Raw genomic sequence first — 24,615 nt, 5'->3', positions numbered from 1 at the left:
AGGGATTAAGACAGAGAAGTAGAAGACTATGTGTGTGTTTGAGAGTTGTGGTTCGCACACATGAAGGATGAGACACAGCAGCTGAGAAGGCATATCTGTGTGACAGAGTGACTGGCATTACGGTTCAAGGATAAAAGCTAAGCTTTGTTCTTTGAAACGTGCAGAACCAAGAAAAAGTGGCTTTTAATGTGATTCGTTCTCATTGTTTTTTGCACATGAGGAGCCACAAAAGATCAGAAATCTATCAAACATGGACTGGTTTGAGATTCTCACTGTGTGACAGCTGTCAGGAAAAATATWAMATTTTCATAGTAAAATTTTGATCTAACTGCCTACATTTGAAACATTATAGCAACAAATGTWCCCTATCTTGTAAAATGGTGCTGTATTTTGATCATTACTGCTCTATAGAGACTTACGTTTATTTTGATGCTTAGGCCAAAATTATAGACTGCTTTTAATGTCATCTTTTATCAAGGTGTCTAGTAACCTCTACTGCAGCCTAAAATGCTTCATAATTAAAAAGATTACATGAAAACTGGTCAGGAAAACAATAAARTCTCTGAAAGTAACAGTAATGAAGCAGTAGGAACTACTGGTCAATCATAGCACTTGTAGTCTTCTTTACACTGGTTTGTTATTTACAGAGAAAGKTTTGATTATTTAGATGGGAAATTGAAGTCCGTGCRCCGTCAGTGWTTATCCAATACTGRGAACAAACATGCAAGACCCTTCYTAGTAAGAGTAACTTACCAACAAAGTAGCCGCRTAGTTGTRTATAAAGCAAAYATGTTAAATAAGTTTAAGTGTACTCTATTTTGTTACACTTTACACTTCTTCATATTTATATTATCCAGGCAATACTTTAGATGTTCTGTGCTTCACGTGTTTTGACACAGTGAGACTATTGGTGGCAAACCATCAGCTTCTATAACCACCGAATACAAATATAAGGAAGTGCATAAGATTTATAAAACAGTACTAACATRAACTGMAGACGTTTGTTTGGTTTTGAAGACATCAAGAGAGKTATCTACTGCAGGTTAGATATTGACTACTCCCAATCTTCTAACACAACCTAATTTCACAAATCCCAAACTTCTCCTTAACTCAGACACATTTTCCCTCCCACGTTGTGGGTGTGCTATTTCAAACATACGCTCTCCAACATGCATATTAAAGCTCATCATGATTATATTGCTGCTTGTGTTTCTTACAAACACTGCCAAAAACCACMATGATTGCAGGTTGCCTCCACGCTAACACATTCCACATAACAAAAGGGCCCACTGCAGCCACAGCGGGCCGTCAAACATTCCTRTGCTGTGGTGCCACAGCGTCACTGCCGCCGCTGCTGACCTGACATAAAAACAAGGGGGCCTGGGGGTGTGTGTGTATGGCGCAACACACTGTGTGCAAAATAAAAAGTATGCCCGGCCCATCGTCCAGAATGGAAATCATTTTCTGACCTCTTTAGCAGAATATGAGCTGGACTAGGAAGGGAGGGAAGCGGAGTGACAGAAAGGAGGGGAGAGATGATTAACAGTGGTGATTTTGCTGWGCTGCGTGTTGTTTTGGTTGAGAGCACTGACAGATAAATGAGCCTTGTTTACCACTGCGACAGAAGCAGAGTGTGAGCAAAAAATATTTTGGGAAGCTTCCATACACTCCCCCTTGCGTATGGAAGCTCTTTAAGTTGATCCAGGAACAGCTGCGCTCACCTTATTTGACCTGAGGAGCAAACGTGCATCAACCCGTCTGGTATTTTCTGGTCTGAAATCGGATTTAGCCTGAGACGGAAACTAAAAACAATAAGACGAAGGGCAAAGAGCAGACAGAGTCATTTGTCAAAATGTTGAAGGGTTGGAGTTCTGTGAACAGGTGCAGCTGTTGGCGCTACATGTATCACCACATGACTGTCATTAGTGGGATGTTTACTTTCGAAACATGCCCTGTTTGTATTGTACTTTATCAAATGAATCCTGAGAGGAAAAGTTGTTTTTGTTTCCATGTGAGATTTATTTTGGGAGTTTAGTCTGGGGTGAGTTTTTTTATTTATTTTATGTGTTTGTGGGAATTTCTGACCATTTTTCCAAAGGAGAAAAAAAAAAAAGGTAAAACTCATTTGTGAGATGTTCGATGAAAAGCCCTGGATAGCAGTCACTCCTCCTCTGATTTATGCTCGCCCTTGTCTTTCCTGGCCTTGCTGTGTGCGCTGGCGGACCGTCACATTGGAACATGAAGGAGCCATCTCCTTCATGTGGTATGCTGAAAACGTTAGACATTTCTTTCACTGGAAGTGTCATGGGCCAGAAGTCCAATACCACAATCCTCCCACCACCAAACTTAGCACAATGCAGCAAGCCCAGAGTTGTTGTCGTGGTAACAGTTTAAGCCAGCCCCTCCCAAAGGACTTCATACACATTACACTTGAGAGATTATTGCATTGGAAATGTCTCCACTGCTGTAGCGTCCAATGACGGTGTGCTTTATACCACTGCATCCCACGTTGGCATTGTACTTATTTAATACAAGATGCTTAAACTTAAAGGTGTTTTGTTTTTAAAGCTGTATACTGCACTGTTTTGAATCTATATTTTGGAGTTACTCTTTCTTCAACTTTTAATTAACAAAACCAATTGCAAATTTCTGTTGTTTTGRAAACCAAAACAACAGAAAATTGTGAAAATTAAATCTTCACCCTCTAAACCCAGCAAAAGCTTTGAATTAATCAGCATTCTTCCATCTATTTCTTTTTTTGAAAAATAAAAAAATGATTTTTTTTTTTGAATGTTCAAACTTTTATCTTGAGTGAGGYTGTGGTGCAAGGTGCACCACAACCTTGCACCACAAGGTGCAAAGACTTAATTTGCACTAATGCCTGTATTTTTTTGTTGTTGATTTGTTTGAAAAGTAACCAACATAGTAAAGATACCTTACTGTTGTTGTTTCCAGTTGCTAAGATGAAGGCAGCGCAGGCGAAGAAGCTGGATGCTGACGTCTCTGTGCCTCAGCTGAGCATGAATCACAACAACCAGGCGACCCCAGGGACCAGTGAGATGCAGACCATCAACCCGGGTGAGGAAACGGAAACCTCCTCGACATGACTGAGCAATACCCTTACTTTTACAATGAAGGATAAAATAACACTTGAACACTTGRGTTAAGTTGTTTGTGTTGTTATGTATTTTCTGTGAAATAATTATCTTCTTGTTCTATGTGTTTTTTATGGTGTTAAACGGCTATTAGACTTTGTTACCCTGAAGTCAAACTGACCAAAGTCATCAGTAAAAGTTGCTGTACAAAGGCCTACAGGGCCTGATCCATGTCCAATCATTTTATTGTTCCCATTGCCTCTCTGACTGATCACTTCCCTTCATGCGTCTTACCCAATAAATGAATTCCATATAACTTAGTTCCCGTAATGCTGCCAGAAGGGAAACCTCTTGGAACAGACCTGATATTTTCTCTTGGCACCTCCTGCTGATGTCTCACCAGAGGACAACCGTATTTCCTCRTTCTGTCTCTTCTTTTTTTATCACAGCAATACATATAATAAAAAAGGTCGCAGCTTTTCCATTCAGGCAGACAATTAAGGCCGGAGTGAGGAGTGACTTGGCCTTCGCGGCAGCACTTTATATCCTGTTTACCGGGAAAGGAAATGTCCCTGTCAGGGAATCAGAGAATAAAAACAATGTTTTATTTTCCAAAGATCACAGGTGAATGATTGTTGTCTGTATTACAGAACACATTAATTATTATTCTCTTGAAATATTTATCATTTGTAGATGTAGCATATTGCCTTGTTCAATAATATGTATTTAACACTAACAGATATATTTATCAGCAATCCCAGTGGTGATCAAGCATTATCTCAATATTTTCATGGATCATCCTTGAATGAGTTCATGAAATTTGACTTGCAAAAATAAAACCCTACACGATGCTCAATGGACTTTTCACTTCTTTGATCGCCTTTGTTGAAAATGAAAATTGTCTGAGCTGTTAGCCTTATGTCCTGACTGCAGATTAACCTGAAATGCTACATGCAGTGAGTGCTCTTCTGGCAMATGTCCACCGCCCCACAAACTGAACATACCTGAGAGGATGCTCTGCGGTCCCGTGATGGGAGGATCTCTCGATCCTTGCCTTCTCTGATTTCGTTAAAGTGTGGCCTTTAGAGGATCTACGTTTGTCTTCCTGCAGCAGCTATCTGGGTAGATGGTAGACAGCGGCCACTGGGTAAGCTGATAAAACCGCCCATTTCATTCTGGGGACATCTGATACTGAAYTCVGCTCTAGAGAAACTGGCATCAGTGGACCAGACTGAAACTGGATCCCATGGTGCTAGAGTTGAAGCAGCACAAGGTCAACTCTGCATAGCTAAAGATCAAGTGGGTCTGGTTTCCAGGCGAGAGGTGGAAGTGGGAGTTATTGCGTTCAAGAATGAAGAGATCGTTCAAGAATGAAGAGATAACCATTTTATCTACGTATTATGTGGGGAAATATTATAATCTAATTCATACTCCAAAAGCACTTCATTATTTTATTAACACAAGCATCTTTCAGATTGGTTGAAAATTTGGGTTCAGTCCGATGCAAAATGATTCTGCATCAGTTGCCAAAATCATGGTTATGTATTATGAGGCCATTTATGAGCTCTAATTTTTTTAGTGTGATCTTCTGCCACTGCAGTGAACGACGGGTTTATTTGAAAGGTTTTTGGACATCAAGATGCTGCGTATGCATGGCACCTAGGAGCTGAAAATAATTCAAAACATGAAGTAATGAGTCAAACTTATACAAAAAGTCATACTCCTTTTAAAAATGTGTAACTACTTTTATGAAACAGGTTTAGCTTTATAAACTGTATCCACAAAGAWAGACGGATGTTTCTTTCTTTTTTAAATCAMCTTTTAATAGTTTACGTTTCTTAAAAAAAAAAAAAAGCTGCAATTTTTTACTTTCCTCCCAAAGTTCAACATTAACCTGGCTTTTCTTCTTTTACACTTTTTCAAAAACAATTACAATTTACAAGAATAAAACACCATATCCAGGTAAAAGTTCACTACAAACATGACACTTTTATTGAACTTTTTTCGTCCTGAATCGGTTACAGAAACAACAGAGTTAACCGTTTTATTTATTTATTTTTTCTCTTTTTTTTTTTCTAATCAAGAAATCAAGTTTCTATACATATGCATGCCTCATCACTGCACAGTCATAGCTGTGAAAACCAATACTGCCCCTGTCAGCTGCCCTGCTGGAACAGTCTGAAGGCAAGAAGGATCGGGAGAGGAAAGCCTGGGAGGGTGGGGCGTTGTTCAGATAGGCTGCCCAGGGACAACAAACTCAACATAGAAGTTTTGTGCAAATTTCACCACAGTCTACTTGATTTGTAACACAGAGACAATATCAGTCAGATGATTCTCTTTTTTCTTTTTTTAAACCTTCAAGTCTTCAAACCCAAGCAGAGGAAAGTATTCTTAGGTCCACTGAAGATGGCATGTTGTTTCCTTCATTGGGAATCACTCTATGTTGGACCGTCCTCTGATTTTAATCTCTTTACTTCCCAACAAGCAAGCTTGCTTTTGTGTTTTCCAAAGCACAGACATTAAGTGTGTCTTCTGATATACACTGAAATCATGATTGCTGTCACATGACCGTTACATAAATAGTTAGTATTGAAAAGTACGTCTGAGAAAGATCTTATATGTAGAAATGGTGATTAAGCATGCACAGATAGGTAGTTGACGAGTGCAAAATCTACAAAGTCACAACATGTTGTTATTCTTCCTTTTTTTTTTTTTTGTAATCCACACCGAGTGAAAACATCACGAGAACTCAAACATCCCTCCTCGATTGTGAGAAATGTACTGGTGACCATGAAAACCCCTGAGGACTCTTCTCCTTGCACTGATCTGTTTCTGACCAGGACTGGCCCAGACACGGCTCAGGCTGAGAGGACAAGCTGTGTCTGGGTACGAAGCTGGCCTGCAAGTAGTCGTCCTGATTTAGAGTAGCCAGAGTTTGAGACATAAACGTRCAGCAGCAGGCAGGGGCTAACCGCCCCCCACCCCACCCCTAAACTTTTCTTAGCTCAGGGCTGATGCAAGTTCAGATATCACTACCATGGCTTTTGGTGATCTTACAGTGCCTCGCAAAATTATTTATACTTCCTGAACTTTCACATTGCAACCACAAACGTTTATCTATTCCATTTGGGATTTTATCTGACAGACAAACACAAAGTAGTGCTTAGTTGTAAAGGAAAGGAAATTGATGCACGGCTTTCAAATGATTTTTCAAATAAAATTCAGAAAGCTGTTGAATACATTTGTAGTTAGTCCTCCCTAAAAAAAGGTTAAAGCAGAATCCACCAAATTAAGAATCAAATTTAAAGTAAATATAAGACCAGCTGTTTTGTGAAGGAATGCACCAGACWGATCAATGATCAATTATGGGTTTTTAAACAATACCATATTGTTACTCTGGGGGTGCTGCAAGAATCCTCAACTCAGGTGACAGATTTTGTTGGAGTTTATTAAAAACTGGCAAGAAAAAAAAGACATTTAATCTTATCAGAAGAGATTAGACCAAAATGGAGATTTTAAGCCCACATGRAAAATGCTGAATGTAGCAGAAAACTAATACTGGACGTCACCTTGAACACACCATCTCCACTGTGAAACACAGCACTGTGTCATTATGTGGACATAGAATACTGGAGGAAAATCATAGAGGCTCCAAAACCCTGACTCATGTATTCAAATGCATGCCACTATTTACAGTTTTTGAAAATCTTTCATAAAAATATAACTAATAACATTTATCTCTCCCCATCTCWGTTGTCTTTGCTTTATGTTGGTCTGTCATATGCTATCATTTGACAATAAAATATGTTAATTTTTTTTGGCTGCATTGTGACAAACTGTGAAAAACGTTCAGGGAATAAAAATACTTCTGCAAGGGGCTGTATTTAGTGTGGTCGACCCACCCTGCTCTGCTCCGAGTTTCATAAAAATAGTCTTTGTTTACTGCATGAAGTGCCAAAGTTATTCACAGCTATTGTCTTTTTTCTTTTTCTGAAAATAAAAACAGCGATCAATAGGTACAACCAACATAAATCCCTTTAAATGAATCGCAAAATATTCATGAACAATAGTCCAAAAGGAAAATAAAAGCACATCTAGCGTTGGCAAAAACATTTTCAAAACTCTAGCTAAAAAAAAAAAAAWAAAAAAATTAAAGACACCAGCAAGAGAAAAATAAAAGCATATGAAAACAAGGCAGAGCATGAACACAAAGCAAGCAAGTTAATCCAAATTAAAATCAGTTCTCCAGTGCATGACGGGTGTCTAAACTCAGCCTAGTATTAAAATAAAAAGGAGAAGAAAAAAAATCATAAACGAGCAAGCAAAGCATTACAGCACTACTATGTACATAGTTTCTCAGGTGAAACAGAGAGCTGGTGTCACGATGTAGGGAAAGCGTGTAAAACAGAGACTCCAGTGGAACATGGAGTCCTTCTTGGCATAGGGACTTAAGCTATGAGAGACAGGGAGAAGGTGAAGAGGAGGAGGAGGCTCCCACATCATGCACATATAGAGACTGGAAGGCTATTTTCTCATATAGATTTGAGAGTGACTGAAGATCTGGCCTCACCACCATCCCTCTCTATATGCCCCCTCCTGCATCATCTTCTCCTGCATTTGATCCTCTTCTTTCCACCACACAGTGTAAACCTGATCTCTCTGAGACGCCAGAAGATCTCCACACAGCAGAAGTAGCTCTAAATATAGTCTGCCACTTGTTTGTTGACGAGTGGATCCACACCGGCGTTGTTCCTGTCATTTCTATACCTCACTGCAAAGAATTTTAGCACCAGAAAACAACTTGTGAGCCCTCACGAAACCACAAAACTCACATACAGTATATGCACACAAACACAGACAGAGGAACCGGGAGCAAGAGGCCGATTCATTTCCTCGCTCCGCTTCCTGCTGATCTAATGTGACGGTTTCTCCTKGCTGCTTCCATCCGCCACTGGCCACTGGAGATGTGTGGAGAGTGCAGAAGTCTGACCCAGATTCCCAAAGCTGCACCTCCCCTGCTGACGACTGACGCCTTCCTTCTCCAATCACGATCCGCTCTGCTTTTTTTTTTTTTTCCAAATCTCTAGTAGTGGTTCAATAGCAGCATGATGGGTCAGGTCCTCCAGATTTACGTTTGTCGTGTCTGTGCTCACTTCATGTCATTGTCCCCTTTATATTCAGGCTTCACAGTTTGTATTCGCAATGTGTCCATGCAAGTGGGATGATGACGCAAGGTGAGGAGAGTTACGTGTTGTAGTCACAGACAGTGCAGGGAAGAGGAGGGGAAAAGGCCAGGGCTAACAGTCCAAAGGAGGAGGAGGGTTTGGAGTGTGAGAGCTGTACAGATCACACAAACACACTCATTCCCGTATATAGACACCAACAAAGGGTGACTTGTTTTTAAGAGAGCGGCACTCTGGCTCATCCCTTACAGTGTGAATGGATGGAGGACAGAGTTAAAGGTTTCCGCTTCAATGCCAGCACCGTAAAGCAGAAAAACATTGCACCTGACAGGATAAGAGCTAGAACAGGACGAAGAGTTTGCTTTCACAGTTTTCAAAGATGCCTGCAGTGCTGGAGTGTCAACGGAACCAGTCATACCAAAAGAGAGAGATAACGTGTTGTAATAATAATAATAATAATTTCAGATAATATTGTGAGTTCTGTTTGGCCACTATCATACTGGACACATTTCAGTTCACGTTTTGCAACTCTTCCATAAATACTTATTGACTAGAAAAGTTTTAGCTCTGTCCTCCATATGCGGCCCTCTCTCAGTCTCACTCACATTCATTCCATAATTGTTTGGCACACAGTCAGTGATAAAGTCTGTACATGAAAGGGCCCTGCAGGCACACAAGCCTAAAGTCCAGTCCAACTAGATGCCTGCCCCACCCAAACAGTCCTRGACCCCTTCCTCCCTCCGTCCTCTTCATCTCGCCATTTTCCACCAAACGTCGTCTTTCCTCTCGTTCACCACAGCTGCCTGCCAGTGTAGGTGGGAGGGGCAGAGGGCACCTGTGGATGAAATAAAATTGGTGTGTAAATGATAAGCAGCCTGGAAACATCAGGTAATCAAATATGTTTTGCTAAAAGGGTTAGCTGCATTGCAAAATGCTATATTCCCCCTGGTCTTTTACACTAGCTTAAAGTTTTGTATGGGAACTTTGCCTCCAGACTAAAGAATATTTGGGTTTAACTAAAGGCATGTTGAATGCAATCTTTGTTTTTGAATTGTTCATACATTTAAGATGTGATTTTCTTTTTTTTGCACATCACAAAATATTTGTTGGCAAACATTAATTTATATTCTTCGATGCAAAGCAGGTTAAATCAGTAAAATCAGTATTCCAATGCATTAATTAGTAATATTATATAAACTAGTTAAACAATAGTTAGGCTACTGAAGTAGGATTTTAGTTATGTTCAATCCCAAATTATTCAAACCACTGGCAGATTTGGATTTTAAATTATTTTCTTCAGCCAAGAACTTGGTTTCTGATAGGAAATGAGACAGGTATTTCTCAAAGAATAAGCAAAGCAAGCAAAAGGAGTTTAAATGTCAAAAGTAAAAAGCTGTCACATACATTTTGTCAAAATATTGCTTGTGAAAGTTCTCAGATTCTTAGCTATCAAATCCTTCTTATAGCTGTGAAGAGACTTTTTGCATTATTTCAACTGGTGTTTTGACATCTTATCTTTGGTGATGAGCTCCAAGTCTTTGAGACTGGAAGGGCTCCTTGCCATCACCCTAAWRTTTAGCTCCTACCACAGATTCTTTGTCAAAAAATAAATCTGCTCTCTGACTGGGCCAATCCAAATTTGAATATTACTTCAAGTAAAAAKAAAKGTGTTAAAAGATCTCTCTGTACCTAAACCTGCCRGGGGTATGAATAAGTTTGGACTTAACGGAAAATCATCTATGAAAGTGGTCATCCTCTGCCAGCCAGAATGTACACTCCTCTTGATTTTACAGTCCCGCAGGCAGTTGCATCACTCAACAAATGAATACAATTCATGGGCGAGTTAAAGACACTGAGGCTCCCTCACAATCACTCACACAAATCACTTTGTGAGTTTGAGTGATGAGCGACCAAACCAGTCCATGCATTTGCAGAGACATGAGCATGCAAGCACACACCTCTCTCTCCTTGTGCAATGACGCGTGATCCATAAGGAACTAACGTACATGCAGTCTGGTCGGCGTGATGGAGTGTAACAGCGGCGTGTAAGCGGCGTGTACCTGTGACTGGGAAGATGTACTCACCGCTCCCCCGTTCAGGATCATGGTCATCTCTGTGGGCTGGTAGACGTTACTGCGGAAGGGAGCACTGGGCCTGGCACCCGTGTTACTGTTGTGTTGGCCAGCACCGCCACCGCTCCTCAAGCCTAAGAGGGGAACACAGATTACTCATTTTGACTCATCACTTTGCTTTTTCTCCTGAAACACTTCCTACGCAACAGAAATTTTCCTCCAACACCTATTTCTAGGCTCTCAGGCAAACCTTTCCTGGAGTTTCATTTTTCACTTTGGCCTACATTCGTCCTACAAGCTGCCCTATGGAAGTAAATATGTGCCATCAGGATTTGAGTAAAAAGTGCCTCTGAAATTTGAACGTTGTATATTAGTGCTTACGTTTTCAGTATTAAAATKAATTCAGAATATATTTTTAACCTAAATAAAAATTCAATGTCATTATTTGTACATGAAAAAAGTGATCAAATTTTCAATGTACATATTTTTTCAGTTWMATTTTTCAGTRTTAAAAAATTCAGCATATAAAAAAATTCAACTTTTCAAAATTCAAATGCAATAGTTTCAGTGTCCTCAAATTCGCCGTCTCAAATTCAGCGTCTAAAAATTCGCAGTAAAAATGGAAAGGTTACTTCAGGTCACAGACATTAGTGTCTGTGACCTGTCAGATGGATGTCAGATTCAACCATCTGAATGTCAGATTCCAACACAATCAAATCAATGGATGTCAGATTCCAACACCCAGCCAATCACATGACGCAACAGTCACATTGAAGAAATGCCATCACCGAGGTTGACGACCATAGAGGCGAACGCAAACCCAACGGTGAGTTTAATGCTTTCATATTTCTGTATTATATTTTCTTTTGCGCATAAAGTTTGATACATTGTCTTAAAGCTTGATTTAAAGCTTGACTGAGACAGGCAGTCTTAGTAAAGTCGTAATTTTWCAGAAGCTACCGCTAATGTAGTAAGCTAATATGTAGTAAGCCTTGTATGCTTCAAGGAGGGACTATGAACTCTTCCTGTTTTAATTATAACCACAGCCCCATTCTGTTCACTTGACTTCATTTATGAATGACTTAATAAATTAATCTAAAATAAGTTAGCAGATGTACTTACAAGCATATATTTTCTTCAAAAAATAGTTAAAAAACAAAGGAGGTTGTTTATAATGTTGCTAGGTAACAGAACGACGTTTTGTACCGCAAAGTAAAAAGAATGTAAATTAATATATCACTTCCTAGATATGAGAAGCAGTATTTTTGGATGATGTTGTAATGACCATAAATTTATTAATTCTCCTGAAAAGTTMTCTTTAAATATTCTAGACTTGGCGCAAGTGGCATTTCTTTTTTWAATAAACGGGAGGAATTGTGTGTGGGACAGCGGGGAGGAAGTTGTGGGGTGCTAGGAGGTAGCGAGAACTAATATGCCAGCACTAYATGATGTAAGATTAACAACGGCACAAACCCGTGTTTTAAATCAAGCTTTAAGATCATGTATCAAGCGTCATGCGCAAAATAAAATATACTACAGAAATATGAAAGCATTAAACTCACCGTTGGGTTTGCGTTCGCCTCTATGGTCGTCAGCCTCGGTGACGGTATTTYTTCAATGTGACGGTTGCGTTATGTGATTGGCTGGGTGTTGGAATCTGACATCCATTGCTAATGTCTGTGACCTGAAGTAACCTTTCCATTTTTACTGCGAATTTTTAGACGCTGAATTTGAGGACACTGAAACTATTGCATTTGAATTTTGAAAACTTGAATTTTTTTTATATGCTGAATTTTTTTAACACAAACATTAAACTGAAAAAAAAAATGTATATTGAACATTTGATCACTTTGGAAATAGGTGTGATTTTTTTTTTAACAAATTAAAATTGCAACCATGTACAAATAATGACACTGAATTTTTTTCATGTACAAATAATGATACTGATTTTTTTTTTTAGGTTAAAAATATATTATGAATTCATTTTAACACTGAAAAAGTAAGCACTAATATACAACATTCAAATTTCAGAGACATTTTTTATTCATATTCTGATGGTACGTATATTTCCATGCTGCCCATATAAACTATGCCATCTAGAATGTTGAACGGTGGTGGTGGTGTACCTGCTGTGTTCTCGTCGCTGTATCCGTAACTCTGGTTATCCACAAACTGCCGGTGAGACAGAGGGATGTCTTCATCAAAGCTCGTCTCCCTCATACGTGATGAGTTCTGGGAAGTGTCAAAGTAGTCTGGGGCGGTGGGTTGCGGTGGGGCTCTCAAGCAAATGTGGGATTCGGGAATAGCATGGAAGATCAGCAGGAGCCAGCCCTGAGTCACCAAGGCTATCGCCAGTGCGGGGTTGTTCCACTCTGGGGACTTGCCGAGCCAGTCGTTACCATACAGGTAGAGGCTCACCCAGGTCATCCACAGCACCAATGACAGCAGGCACGTCACTAGCAGCAAGACAGCATTGCAGCGCCACTGACGTGTTTTTCCACACAGAGCCAAGGAGGCGGCAGTAAGGGCAGCGAGAAGCAGGGCTAGCACGTAGCTGCAGGCTAATGAGAAGTCCAAAGGCATGTACTGACAGGCTGCTTTACCTTCCCTCAGCATGGTCAGAAGTAGCCACTCAGCGGCAATGATGCCCTGCACGGCACTCAGACCTAATGCCAGACCTGTCAGAGCACATCCGCCGGGACTTCGGCGTTCTTGGCCAAGTCTGCGCAGACGAATCCCCTGAACCAACAGGCAGGAGAAGCAGACAGCAAAGAGGAGACCCCACAAAGCCCTACGGATCAGACAGAGAGACTCATCCTGCTCGACCAGGTAGGCAAAACTGAGGCCGAACAAGCCAAATGTCCCCAGGAGCAGGAGGAGGATGGGCCCTACGCCACAGCGCTTCTCTGCTTCACTGATGTGGCGCAGACGACACAGCAGGACCAGAGCAAGTAGCATGGCCGCCAGCGTCCCACCGGTAGCCAGAAATTCGACAGCTACGCCCCAGATGGAGTCCAGGTCGCACAGGAGAGTGTAGGGTCGCTCGAGACCCCAGCCGCAGCCTCTTGGGAGAGCGTTGGGGTCGTCCGGATCCTGACCGTGGGCATGATGAGTAACAGCCAGCAGCAGGAGGACCACAGGTGGGAACGCCATCTTTGAGAGGTGAACAGAAGTGAGGATGGACAGGAAGATGATGCAGAGCATGAGGGCATAAAGTAGAGACAGGAAAAAGGTCGTGAGTCACAAATGTTGGTGAGCCATTAAAGCTGAGCCGTCAGTCATTCCCGCAGCAATCGTCTGTCCTTGAAACAAAGCAGACAATCGGCTTCTGCTGCGTTTTAGAAATGGAACAAAGGACCAAGGTTTATGCTGGGTGAATGACTGAAGCTTCTCTGAACACACAAACAAACTACGCATTGTGTTTCACCGGTGGCAGGTTGTGGCCATTTTTCTTTTAAAATATTTCAACAGCTTTAGGCAAAAATAGCAACTCTTAGAGTGCAAGCGGAGCTCAGATCTGCTGGCTTCAGCCTGTTCAGCTTGTAAGACTGGAGTGTGAGCAGCTACAGCACTGGGAAAACAAGAGCTGCAACTTCATGAATATTTCCATGAAAAAAATACAGACACACTGAAAAGATTGTGACTCACTATCAGGCTTCTTGCAAGGTGTGAGACGCTGCATAATGCACTACACACAAGAGCACTGCACCTCCAGCAAAAATACAAGTACTTGTTAGTACTTTTTGAAGTGTGCAACATCAGTGCTGTCTATCTACCATTTTGCCCTCTGTCAGGATTATTGTTCATACCACACACATTCATACACACTGAGTTTTTTTGGGGGGGGGTTCATTTAATTGTTGGCTTCGCAGAGATGATCTGTGCTGTCGTCTCACCTGACACACTGTGTGTTTTGTAGGAGGCTGATGTGTGTTGAACAGCACCACAACACCAGACAGATGAACATATCCTCTTCGCAGGTTGCTGTCACAAAATGTCCTGGCATTCTTTGTGAGCTAAACAGTCAGCTTTCAAAAAGTGCTTTCTGCTCTCGTCTACGCTTGTAGATAAACTTTCAATTGTTTTCTTCAGGGAGATGTAACTTTGACATGAGAAATGTAATGGTGTCCACGAATGGACTACAGCAGTATTTGCATACCACATAATGGACACTGGATATCCCGAGCTTCATATTCCCACTCCCAGTGTCGGTGAGTCAGTGTGGGTTACGCAGGCAGACTGCTGGGGGGGTTTCAGGATCATATAAACAGTCTGGTCACACATGCAGGCCTGCATGTCACTTATACAGACTAATACTTTGCTATAGTGGGGAGACTACACAAAGAAGACAAACCCCAAAATTACAAAACCAGGGGTGAAACAAATACCTGTGCAATACCAGCCTCTACATGAAGTATATTTTTGATAGTTCTGGGTTGGACTCACTTTTTCCTTCAGGTCTGACTCAATTCTTCAAGGTATATCAATGTTTTATCAAGGTGTCAGAGATTTTTGACCCTAAGGATATGACAGCATCACACAGGACAGCGATAGCAGTAGGAGTTTGCCCCACAATCGGTGGGTTGCCGGGTCGATCCCCGTTCTTTGCATAACTCACCTGCCTTTCCTGTGCCTTGCTCTGCCCTGGGTGACACCATCAGTTTGTGAATGTGTATGTGACTGAATGCAGTGTGAAGCGCTGGAAAGTGCCATACAAGTACACACCATTTACAGTTGCTGCTGATTTGTTGGCTTCACACCAATTATGGGAATCTCCCTTTCCTTTAAGATCTGGCCAAGTTGAAGGACACAGAGTGCAGTGAGCACATCACCATGTTCAAGAAACCTCTTTGAGGTATTTAGTGATGTCTAAAGAATGGTTAGTTGGTAACGAGGGGCCCAAAGTGTGCAAAACAAATATCCACTACTACACCAGTATACCACCACTGGCCTGAACTGCAAAATGAATTAATTCTTACATGTTGTTTCCCCCCCAAGTTCTGAACGAACCATCTGAATGGTTCAGCTACAATTTAGACTCATTAGGCCACCCAGTGTTTTTTAATGTTATCCTACAAATCAAGTAATAATGTATAAATTTAGCCCCCGTTTCCTGTTTTTAGTAAAATGGGTTTGCTCTTCTGCTCCTGTTGCCCATCTTTTTTTACATGTTCTGCATTCATATAAGTTATTCTGAATACTTTGGTTGTAATCTGTGGTTATTTGAGCTACGCTTACATTTCCACTCTGTCCATTCTCCTCTTCGCTTGACACCCACAAGGCCACCTGCTGTTTTCTAGATATTTTCCTCTCTTCCAGACCATTCTATGGAAACCCAAAACGCGGTTGTGCCTGGCAGACGAGCAGTTTATGAAGCATTCGAACCAGCCTGTCTGGCACTAACAACCATGCCACATTCATTAAATCCCCTTTCTCTCTCATCCAGATGCTGGGTTTTAAAAAATCTTCATCACATCCAGATGCCTAAATGCATTGCCTTGCGGGCATGTGATTGGCTGATTTTCTAAACTACAAGCAACTGTAAGCCAGTTGTAAGCCAGTAATGTTACTAGCCTAGTAATGTTACTAGGCAACATTACTTTATTGCCTAGTAATGTGCAATAAAGGTTAAATTAAATTAATCACTCATGGTCTTACAAGGCAAATTGTAGAAGAATTTAAACTTATACTTTATTATATTTCTGTGGGGAAAAAAATCCTGTGCTTAGAAATAATGAATTAATCAATAATAAGGTATCAACAGACCGTTTGTTGTTTTTACCTTGAACAATTCGTTTAGTCAATGAGAACTGTGTTTTCTCCTTCATCTTTACTGCTGGATGTTGATCACAGATACTCCACTGTAGCTACCAGTGGTGGCGCAGCGAGCATCTGTACATATCTTCTGTGGTCAAATCATGAAACCATATTGTAATATTTTTAAGATGCACTTCCACAATTAAAAAAAAAACAACAAAAAACAGGTTCAAAGGTCAGATTTCTACTTTTAGACTTAATGGCTTCAATGTAATTCTTCTTTATTACGTCCACTGCACTTCACCTCCTCCATATTTATTTATAAGCTATAGCTATTTTGTGCCYCTCCATCTATTTTGAACAGGCAGCTGTTGTTTTCAAGTGAACTTCCTAGGAAGCCCCAGCAGGCCTAACAGTGCAAGTTGCATGCATGTGATTGTGTACATGATTATCATTTAGGGGTCGAAACTCCCCCTTTTCCTTCTGTCGCCTTTCTGCAATACTGCATCAGCTCGAAACCACTTATTATTAATCCACCATCAGTCAAAGCTTTTAAGCACAGATTTATGCACAACGAAATATATGTGGCACATCACATCTGATTAGTCCTTCTTGTCTCTAAATTACAGAGATAGAGCAGCAAAGGACAAATTAGGGAAAAAGCTCACTCCTTCCTTATTGTATCTTCATCACCTTCTTTGTCTCGCTTCAACGACAGAGGCAATAAAGTCAAGACGTAGTCAAGACGGATGCACAACAAGAGGCTGAGACTTGTGTCCTGCACACTGGTGGCTTTTCCGCTCTCTCGTCCTCCTGCCCCATATCACTCCCTCTTGCACAGATGGTTGCACTGGCTGCTTTTTGAGTGGRACTTGGCAGAACCTGTGAGCCGGAAGCCACCACAGGCCACACACACACACACACACGCGCGGTCACATGAGCACCATCAGCTGCACATGCATGTGTAAAATCCCACATGTTAAGAGTGACATGCACATGCAGCACATATGCTACTTAAGTCCTCACGTTTCTTTCATATTAGTGAGCYGTGTGAAAAGGGAGGATGATATTGGCTGCTCATCCTCGGCGGCCCTCTGCCTCGCCATGCGTGTTCCTTTCTGTCGCCATTTCTGTTCTCCGTTTCAAATTCTCTGTTCTGCTAGACGTCCGTGCCCCTCCTCCTTCAACACGCTACTCGTTTAAAAAAGACCTCCAAACACTCTTCATCTTCCCCTTTCTTCCATCTTAGATCCTTGTGGTCCTTCCTCCTCCTCCTCCTCCACTTCCTTCCACTTGCCTTTATTCGTTCATTTTCTTATGTAATTCAGGAACAATCCAGCTCCAGCCAGTTCTGCTGCAAGTGCAAACAGCCGGGTGGCACTGAGCTCCTTTATTTTACACCTCGCAAGGTTGCAAGCTTGCATGCGTGCTGCATGCATGTCCAACATGCCTCTGTTGGCATGCTGCAGGTTCGACATTCAGCTTGGTTGCATGCATTATATGTCCTCATGAGGACAACATGCATGGTTGAAACACAAATCCCCATTGTGACGCGAATGCAGCATGCATTCTTTGCAGCACTGAACAGGAATACAGGCGCGAGAGGACAAATGTGCAGCACTGCAGTCATTCAGATGAGCTCCAGGCTGGACAGAGAAGGATGGGGGATGGGAGGTTGGGGGGGGGGGCGATGAGTCAAGCGGTCCAGGACAATTACAGACTCCTATAATTATCAGACGCAACACACAGCCAGATGCTGTCTAATTACTGTGGTAACGATCAGAACGATTATTGCATTTTAACGACTTGCTTCGTGTCTCTCCGTTCTGCAGCAGTTTTTTATTTCAGCAACGCGCAAAATATCAGAGTTYCTAAAAATGTGCAAGTTTTCRAGCGGACCGCCGCTTACTCAGATTTAGGGACGAGTTATTAGCTCACAAATTAATCACAAATAAAATGAGACCGTCAGTTTTGAGCTAAACTGTTATGACTTCTTCCAGGAGTGAAGTTGTGTTTACTGCCTCCGAATCATCATTCAAAAGAAGCATGTCTAGTTTGCTTTCTGAGTGAAACAGCCATTGAGGGATRATTAATTATAAAAATGTCTAATTTACTTAAACCAGTTTAATAAATGCTCCCTGCTAATTGCTCCAAAATGGCTCATTAAATGAAGAGCAGTATCTACAGTGTATGTAATAACTCCCAGGCTTCCATAATAATCTTTCTGGGGGTTTCTCCAAATAAATTTCCGCAGTACACATTAGCTACTTTTRGAGAGCGGGGACCTTTTAATGATTCTGCCTGTTGAAGGAAGTTATCTTTTGTCTTTATGTCCTGGACAGATTACCAATGTCAAGGTGCAATAAGGTTTTACAATTTTGAGACTGCAAAGACATTCCATCAAATCCAAATCCTTCCTACAATTTAAAGCACTTTTGATGAGATGCCGGAGAAAGCGCCAGGTTGACCAGAGGTGTTTCCTGCTGGAAAAAGCATAGAGTAACATTGTACACATTTTATGCCAACTGTTGCTGTGCACTACATGTTAGCTGGCTGAAAGCTGTTAGTCCAGGTTATCATACTGTAAAAAATCTCATACTGGCTCCATGGATGGATGACATTTTGGCTAACTCAATTTGGTTTGTTGGGGTTTTATTAGTTTCGAGTAGAGAAAGCGTCTCTGTAGTGAAAGCTGTGCATTATTTCGTCTAAATGTTGGTTGTTGCTTAGGAGGCGTGAAAGCAGAAAYCGAAATAAAAACACACAAAGAAATWTCAGTGTAGAAATAACCTAAATATTTGTCTCCACGAAGTTAAGATGTATAGAAACAAGCCTTCAATGTGATAACCTTCATACAATAGATGTAAACACAAGAKGGTTTTCAGTTTAGACTTGATTCTACATCAAGGTWTCCCAAGATTTTACATTGCCCCTCCCCAACATGTTGCTGTGCCATGGTGGTTACCAAATATTTTCCATATTACAAAAATGCTGGATTCTGCAGTTTGGACAGTTATCCTTTTGCAGGAAACAAAAGGAAAAATCAATCACCATTGTTATGGCAACAGTGTTTTAAAACTACATGACAAACTACAGAAGCAATAACAAAAAAACAATAAAACCAATGTTWCGGGTTATACAATATAGTTTTAGTAATATTCTCTACATACCATCAAATGTGTTTTTAATGTTATCAGACTGACAGCATAGAGGCTCCCACCTAGACAGAACAATGGCAAAATAAAGATGTGTATTTAAATAGTGAAGCTGTTTGTTTTGCTGCAGCCTTAGGCCACATAAACTACCCTCAGGTTGATTTTTGTCTCAGATAAATTATATTTATCTTGTATATCCAAATGGACAAGCAAATTTAAATTCCTGCATRAATGCTCTAACAAGTTAAAATTTCGCCTTGTACTTTTGTGCTACATCACYACAGAACGCTGTCTGTCATAAGTTAAGATTKKTTCATAATTATTTAAAATTCTAAGGTATCATTAGYGGAAAATAAATCWGARAAATCYCTTAGGATCTTTACCCTTATTATATTTTGTTTTTGTTTTAATCCCTTGTCAAATTTTGTTTTATTGTTATTTTCTTGTCATTTCAGTTTCTGTATTAGAAGACTGACTTTACCAGAGAGAATGCAAACGTGTATCTTTGCACTGAAAACAGTTAGCTCGTCTTTTGTCCTTCGCAGCAGCCAGTGACATTTACAAAAGTTCAAAATAAGAGGCAAAGGAGAGTACAGATGAGAAAATGTGGCAGTAGACTACCCACTGAAGTCTGAGTCATTTTCATTTTGAAGATATAACTACACTCATCTAAAGGTGCATAATTGTACTTTTAATAATCTTAATGTAAAAGAAAACAGATGAGTTCTTGATGCAGAAGTTTAGGCTGCCGATTGTTCCAGGCTCCAGTCTCATGTGCAGTTTTTATGCTCTGCATGCGTAGGTTTCCTCTGAGTACTACCGTTTCCTCCCACATTCCCAAAATATGCTCACTTGGTTAACCGGTGCTTTTAAACTGAATGTAGGTGTGAGCAAATGTGGTCGTTTCCCATGGATTTTTTTCTTTTTAGACCAAGACATAATTGYTGAGTTTTGTAACATTTRGAAGCAAAGCTGCTTTTAAATGTAGAAGGAACCTGGAAAATAAGGCTCAGTAAAAAATAAACAAATAAAAAATCMGAAAGGAGAAAAGCAACAGATGATTAAATGCACGCTTAAAAAGAATGAGATATTTCCAACCTCATGGGAGCCATTTTATGGAAACTGTCAGTGCACATATTCATCCCCTGCCTCCTCAAAGATCCCTGGTCCCCCTAATTATACCTCATTATCATGTGACTGRGCTTACAGCAAGACCATATGCTAATTGACTTCGCAATTAGCAGACCCAGTGTTACACGTCCACCCTCTCGCCCCCCTCCCTTCTCTTCTATCGTCATAACAGATACAGTATGGGATGACCGGTCGGATGCGATGGCACGCAAAAACGTGTATCCTGAGCATGCACAGCTCCGGTGTCATGTGTTCCGCTTCACTGCGATATGATTAAGCATCTTCAATTATAGATTGACATCCGGAAAGAGGATGAGTGGTGGGGTGGTGGGGATGGGGGTAAGAGGGGATCAGATTGGGTTTGAGAGCACGATAGTGATCGGAGGAGCAGGAGGAGCGAGGAACAGCCGGAAGCTCGGAGGAGGAATTGGAGTGAGCCACTTGYCGTGAGCATGAGCATGTGTGTGTGTGTGTGTGTGTTGGAAGAGGGAGTGGGGGCATGAACACAAATGCATACATGAGAGATGAAGCAGTGAAGTTCCAACATATAACAACCTGACCTTATAAAAACACATTTTGTTAACTTATAAAGTTTTAAATGGGTTAGCCTCCCCTTATCTTCGGGACTTTTTAAATTTCCAGTCTGTGTCCAGAACCCTACGATCAAATAATCAGTTATTACTGACAGTTACTCGGACTCGTCTTAAGAGGAAAGGAGGCCGAGCTTTTTCTGTTGCTGCTCCTATTTTATGRAACAACTTACCTTTCCAGATTAGATCTGCCAACAGCCTGGATCATTTWAAATCGCTTCTTAAAACTCATTTTTACTCTTTGGGATTTAATTGATCTATTGTTTTGTGCTCTGTTTTGTCATTTGTGTTGTTGTTCTTGTACAGCACGTTGGTGCAGTTTTATACCTGTTTTAAAGTGCTATATAAATAAATTTGACATTGACATTTACAAGCAGTTCCTTACAAAAGGGACATTTTACATATCAGGTTCCTTTGTAATCCATGAATGCTGTTTATTGGAATTTTATGAAAAATGATTAATGCTTTCCTAACTATATATAAATAAAATCCTAAGCATGTGCTCTGATTCCCCTAGTCGGTCGATCACATTCAGAAGTCACTGTGTGTAATTTTATCTCACAATAAATACAGATGCTTTGTAATGGCTAGTTTTATTGCTGAACACATAGCATGGAGAGGTTTAAACCACGGTTAGGTTATAAATCAGTATTCCAAGCTCTGAACCACTCAGACGTTATATCCATCATTTGAAAATCTAAAACAACTGCAAACCTACTGAACTGAACTGAACTGGCAGGCAAGAGGAGCATTAATAACAGAATCAGTCGATAGACTCTTGGTAACTCTGGTGAAGAGATCCAGAAGTCAGTTAAGATAAATCTTTGTGCATTATTACCAAGAAGGAAGCCATTGTTAAAATAAAATCATCAGAAGTTCAATTTACATTTTGCCACAGATCTTCTGTTGGATGAGCAAACATGTGAAAGAAGGARTCAAATGAGACCAAAATGAAACTTTTTGGCCCAAAACACAAAACGTTGAGTGTGGCAGACAGTTAAGACAACACATCGCCTAGTAAACACTATGCTTACAATGAAACAAGCTCACTGTGGAAGTGCTTTTATTCAGCAGGGACAGGAAAGCTGTGAAGACGGATTGAGCCAAACAAATAGGACTATCGTACTTATTAGAGATCGCAGAAAACCTGACACTAAAGAACAGGTTTACCTTCCAGCAGAACAACAGCTCTGAGATGCAATGAAAGGGCATAGATCACAGCCTAGTCCAAGTCCAGACCTAAATCCACTGGGAATATGTGACAAGAGTTGAAAAATGTATGTTCTCATATGCATAAARTCCAATCTGACATAACTTGAGCCAATTTGAGATTTCAGTCTTAGTGCGAAGCTGTTGAAGACCGACCCCAAAAGAGTTTCAGCTCTTCATGCASCGAAGTGCAAGGCCCTAGACAACCTTGGAGGAGCTGCAGAGATCCATAGCTCAGGCGGAAGAATGTGTTGACATTACATCCACAAATCTGSTTTGAAGAAAGCCATTGCTGAAAGGAAGCCAGTCAGAAATTGTGTTTGTAAATGGATGGAAGAGGATAGCGACAGGACATTAGAGATSCTCTTTAACCAGTCTGACTGATCTACAGTATTTTGCACAAAAATGTGCCAGAACTTGTCTCTGTATGTGCAACGTTGTTAATGACTGACACAAACRAGTTGCAGCTGAGATTGAAGCAAAAGGAGATTCTTGACTCTTAAGGTTGAGTGCATATGAGCGGCACAACAACTTCTATAAAATAAGTACATTTAAAAAGCATGTATCATTTTCTTACCACTTCATGGTGATTACCTTGAGTTACCACATATAAATTCCAGTAAAGCACATGGAAGTTTATCGTTGCAAAATGGGAGAATGAATACACTGTGTAGTAATCCGTACTGGGTACATATGGCTTCAGCCCAGAGGACACGGTCGTGTCATCTTTTCCCAAGAGGGGGCTAACTAACTGATGAATGCACAGTCTGAGGATAAACAGCTTCACTCAGCTGAATATTGATTCATGAGGGAAAACAGAACACAGTAAAAAAAATAAAAAGACCCAAGAGCTTTTGGCTATTCCTGCACTGACAACAGGCTCATATGTCATATATTGACCTACAGAAAGTCTGACGTCCATTTCCATACAAAATGCCTCAGTCAAATTAGACTCTTGCGTGCAGAGCTGGGAGGAACACATCCCAAGGTGTCTCCCTTTAGGTTTTAGCTGACCTGCAAGAACAGCTAAATGCGATCACACATTTCAAGTAAGCTCTTTTTCTTTTCTTTTCTTTTCTTTTCTTTTCTTTTCTCTACACCCCCCCCCCCCCCCCCTCATCTCGTTTAACAATAAAGGCCACATGGGAGGGTCCCTGGGGGTTCCAGAAGAGTGTGTTTGTTTGAGGGGGTGGGGTGGGGGGACAGCAGCAGCAATGAACCATTGTTATTGAGGTGCGTGACTGTGTGTGATCCAAAAATAGGGAATGGTATCCAACCTCAAAGCTGGAGAATAGAGAAGTGATTGACACCCCTGAACACCCCTCTTCTCCCCCCCTCCCCAGTGTGTGATGAAAATGGAGGCGCAGCCAAAAGACACAGACGCCTTTATCTCCGTGAGAAAAAAAAAATGTGCAAAAAACATCGAACAGATTTGTGTTGAGTTTTTTTTTTTTTTTTTGTTAAATGCAACATTAAGAGGCACCATTACGAGCGATGTGTCCATATAGCTTCCCCACGTCACACACCTATGCATTTGGTGCATAGACATCGCCGTTTTTCTCCCCCAAATACTGCAACTGATGCGGCTCTTATCTTATTTACGACACAGCAGCCGGATTCCAAATAAAAGCAGATCTTCTTCAGGACATTTAAAACACAGACCTCTAAATAAGCCAGGCGGACGGACGTCCACACTTCTCCCCCACCCCCACGACTGAATCAATCAGCATTCTACGTTCAGCACCTACCTTGATCGATGTAAACAGATGTGATCTAGTATAGAGAGGGATTCACAGTCGCCAGGTTTGGTGGGATGCTGAATATTGTTTTAAAAATGTCACATTTCGGACTGAGCTCAGGTCGCTGCGTTTGATGCTCCTCCACCGCTCCACATGGACTCCGAAGCAGACGAGTGCCCGGAGATTCAGCCAGTGTCCGCGGTCCTCAGAGCCAAAACAAGCATTGATGCAAGTCCGAACCGGAGAGGGTGTCAGGGTTAAAATACAAGACAGGTGCCGAATCCTTTCAAAGAAGAAGAAGAAGAAGAAGGAAAAAAAGCCTAAATCCTTTGTTTAACGGTGCGCATCTTCTCCAGGATAGAGAGATTGTAAACGAGTGAAAATCCCCCCCATAACAAACCGTGCCCCTCCTCCTTCTCTCTCCGGTTATTTTGCTGATTCTGCCTCTGAGTCTCCGGTTTGACGCTCGCAGCTCCCCGCTGCTCCTCTACCGACTGAACGCATCGCCAAAAACAGCGCTCCGCATAACGTGCGTAATGGTAATCCCGCTACGCAACCAAGCGCGCRCACACGCACGGAAAGTGACATCTCTCCGCACCCTCAGCGCGGACTTCTCTCTGTCCTTTCCCTGTTAAACCGCCTCACTCTGATAAATGACTTGTTTACTGGCATGTGTTCAGCTTA

General features: G+C 41.2%; 2 protein-coding genes across 4 annotated transcripts in view; one reads left to right on the top strand and one right to left on the bottom strand.

The window, feature by feature from the left end:
• Positions 1–3,167, top strand: part of iqck (IQ motif containing K) — a 13,716-nt gene extending 10,549 nt beyond the window's left edge. The window contains exon 9 of the mRNA XM_017306139.1: positions 2,915–3,167. Within this exon, the coding sequence (XP_017161628.1) occupies positions 2,915–3,107 (193 nt within the window). The 3' untranslated portion in view covers positions 3,108–3,167. The remainder of the gene's footprint in view (positions 1–2,914) is intronic.
• A 2,001-nt stretch (positions 3,168–5,168) lies between these two features.
• The window catches only part of gprc5ba (G protein-coupled receptor, class C, group 5, member Ba), a 25,159-nt gene continuing 5,712 nt past the window's right edge, over positions 5,169–24,615 (bottom strand). Inside the window, exons 4-7 of one of the 3 annotated variants that reach the window (XM_008416727.2) lie at positions 23,941–24,214; positions 12,477–13,503; positions 10,339–10,484; positions 5,169–9,113 (exon numbers count right to left, since the gene is read on the bottom strand). In XM_008416727.2, the coding sequence (XP_008414949.1) occupies positions 9,069–9,113; positions 10,339–10,484; positions 12,477–13,503 (1,218 nt within the window). In that variant the 5' untranslated portion in view covers positions 23,941–24,214 and the 3' untranslated portion in view covers positions 5,169–9,068. Of the gene's footprint in view, positions 9,114–10,338; positions 10,485–12,476; positions 13,504–23,940; positions 24,558–24,615 lie in introns of those variants that run through there. The other 2 variants (XM_017306291.1, XM_008416728.2) reach the window with 2 other exon arrangements.

The sequence above is a fragment of the Poecilia reticulata genome, linkage group LG8 (assembly GCF_000633615.1).
Source record: "Poecilia reticulata strain Guanapo linkage group LG8, Guppy_female_1.0+MT, whole genome shotgun sequence".
In the NCBI taxonomy this organism is placed as follows: Eukaryota; Metazoa; Chordata; class Actinopteri; order Cyprinodontiformes; family Poeciliidae; genus Poecilia; species Poecilia reticulata.
This window is presented reverse-complemented; position numbering and strand designations above follow the sequence as displayed.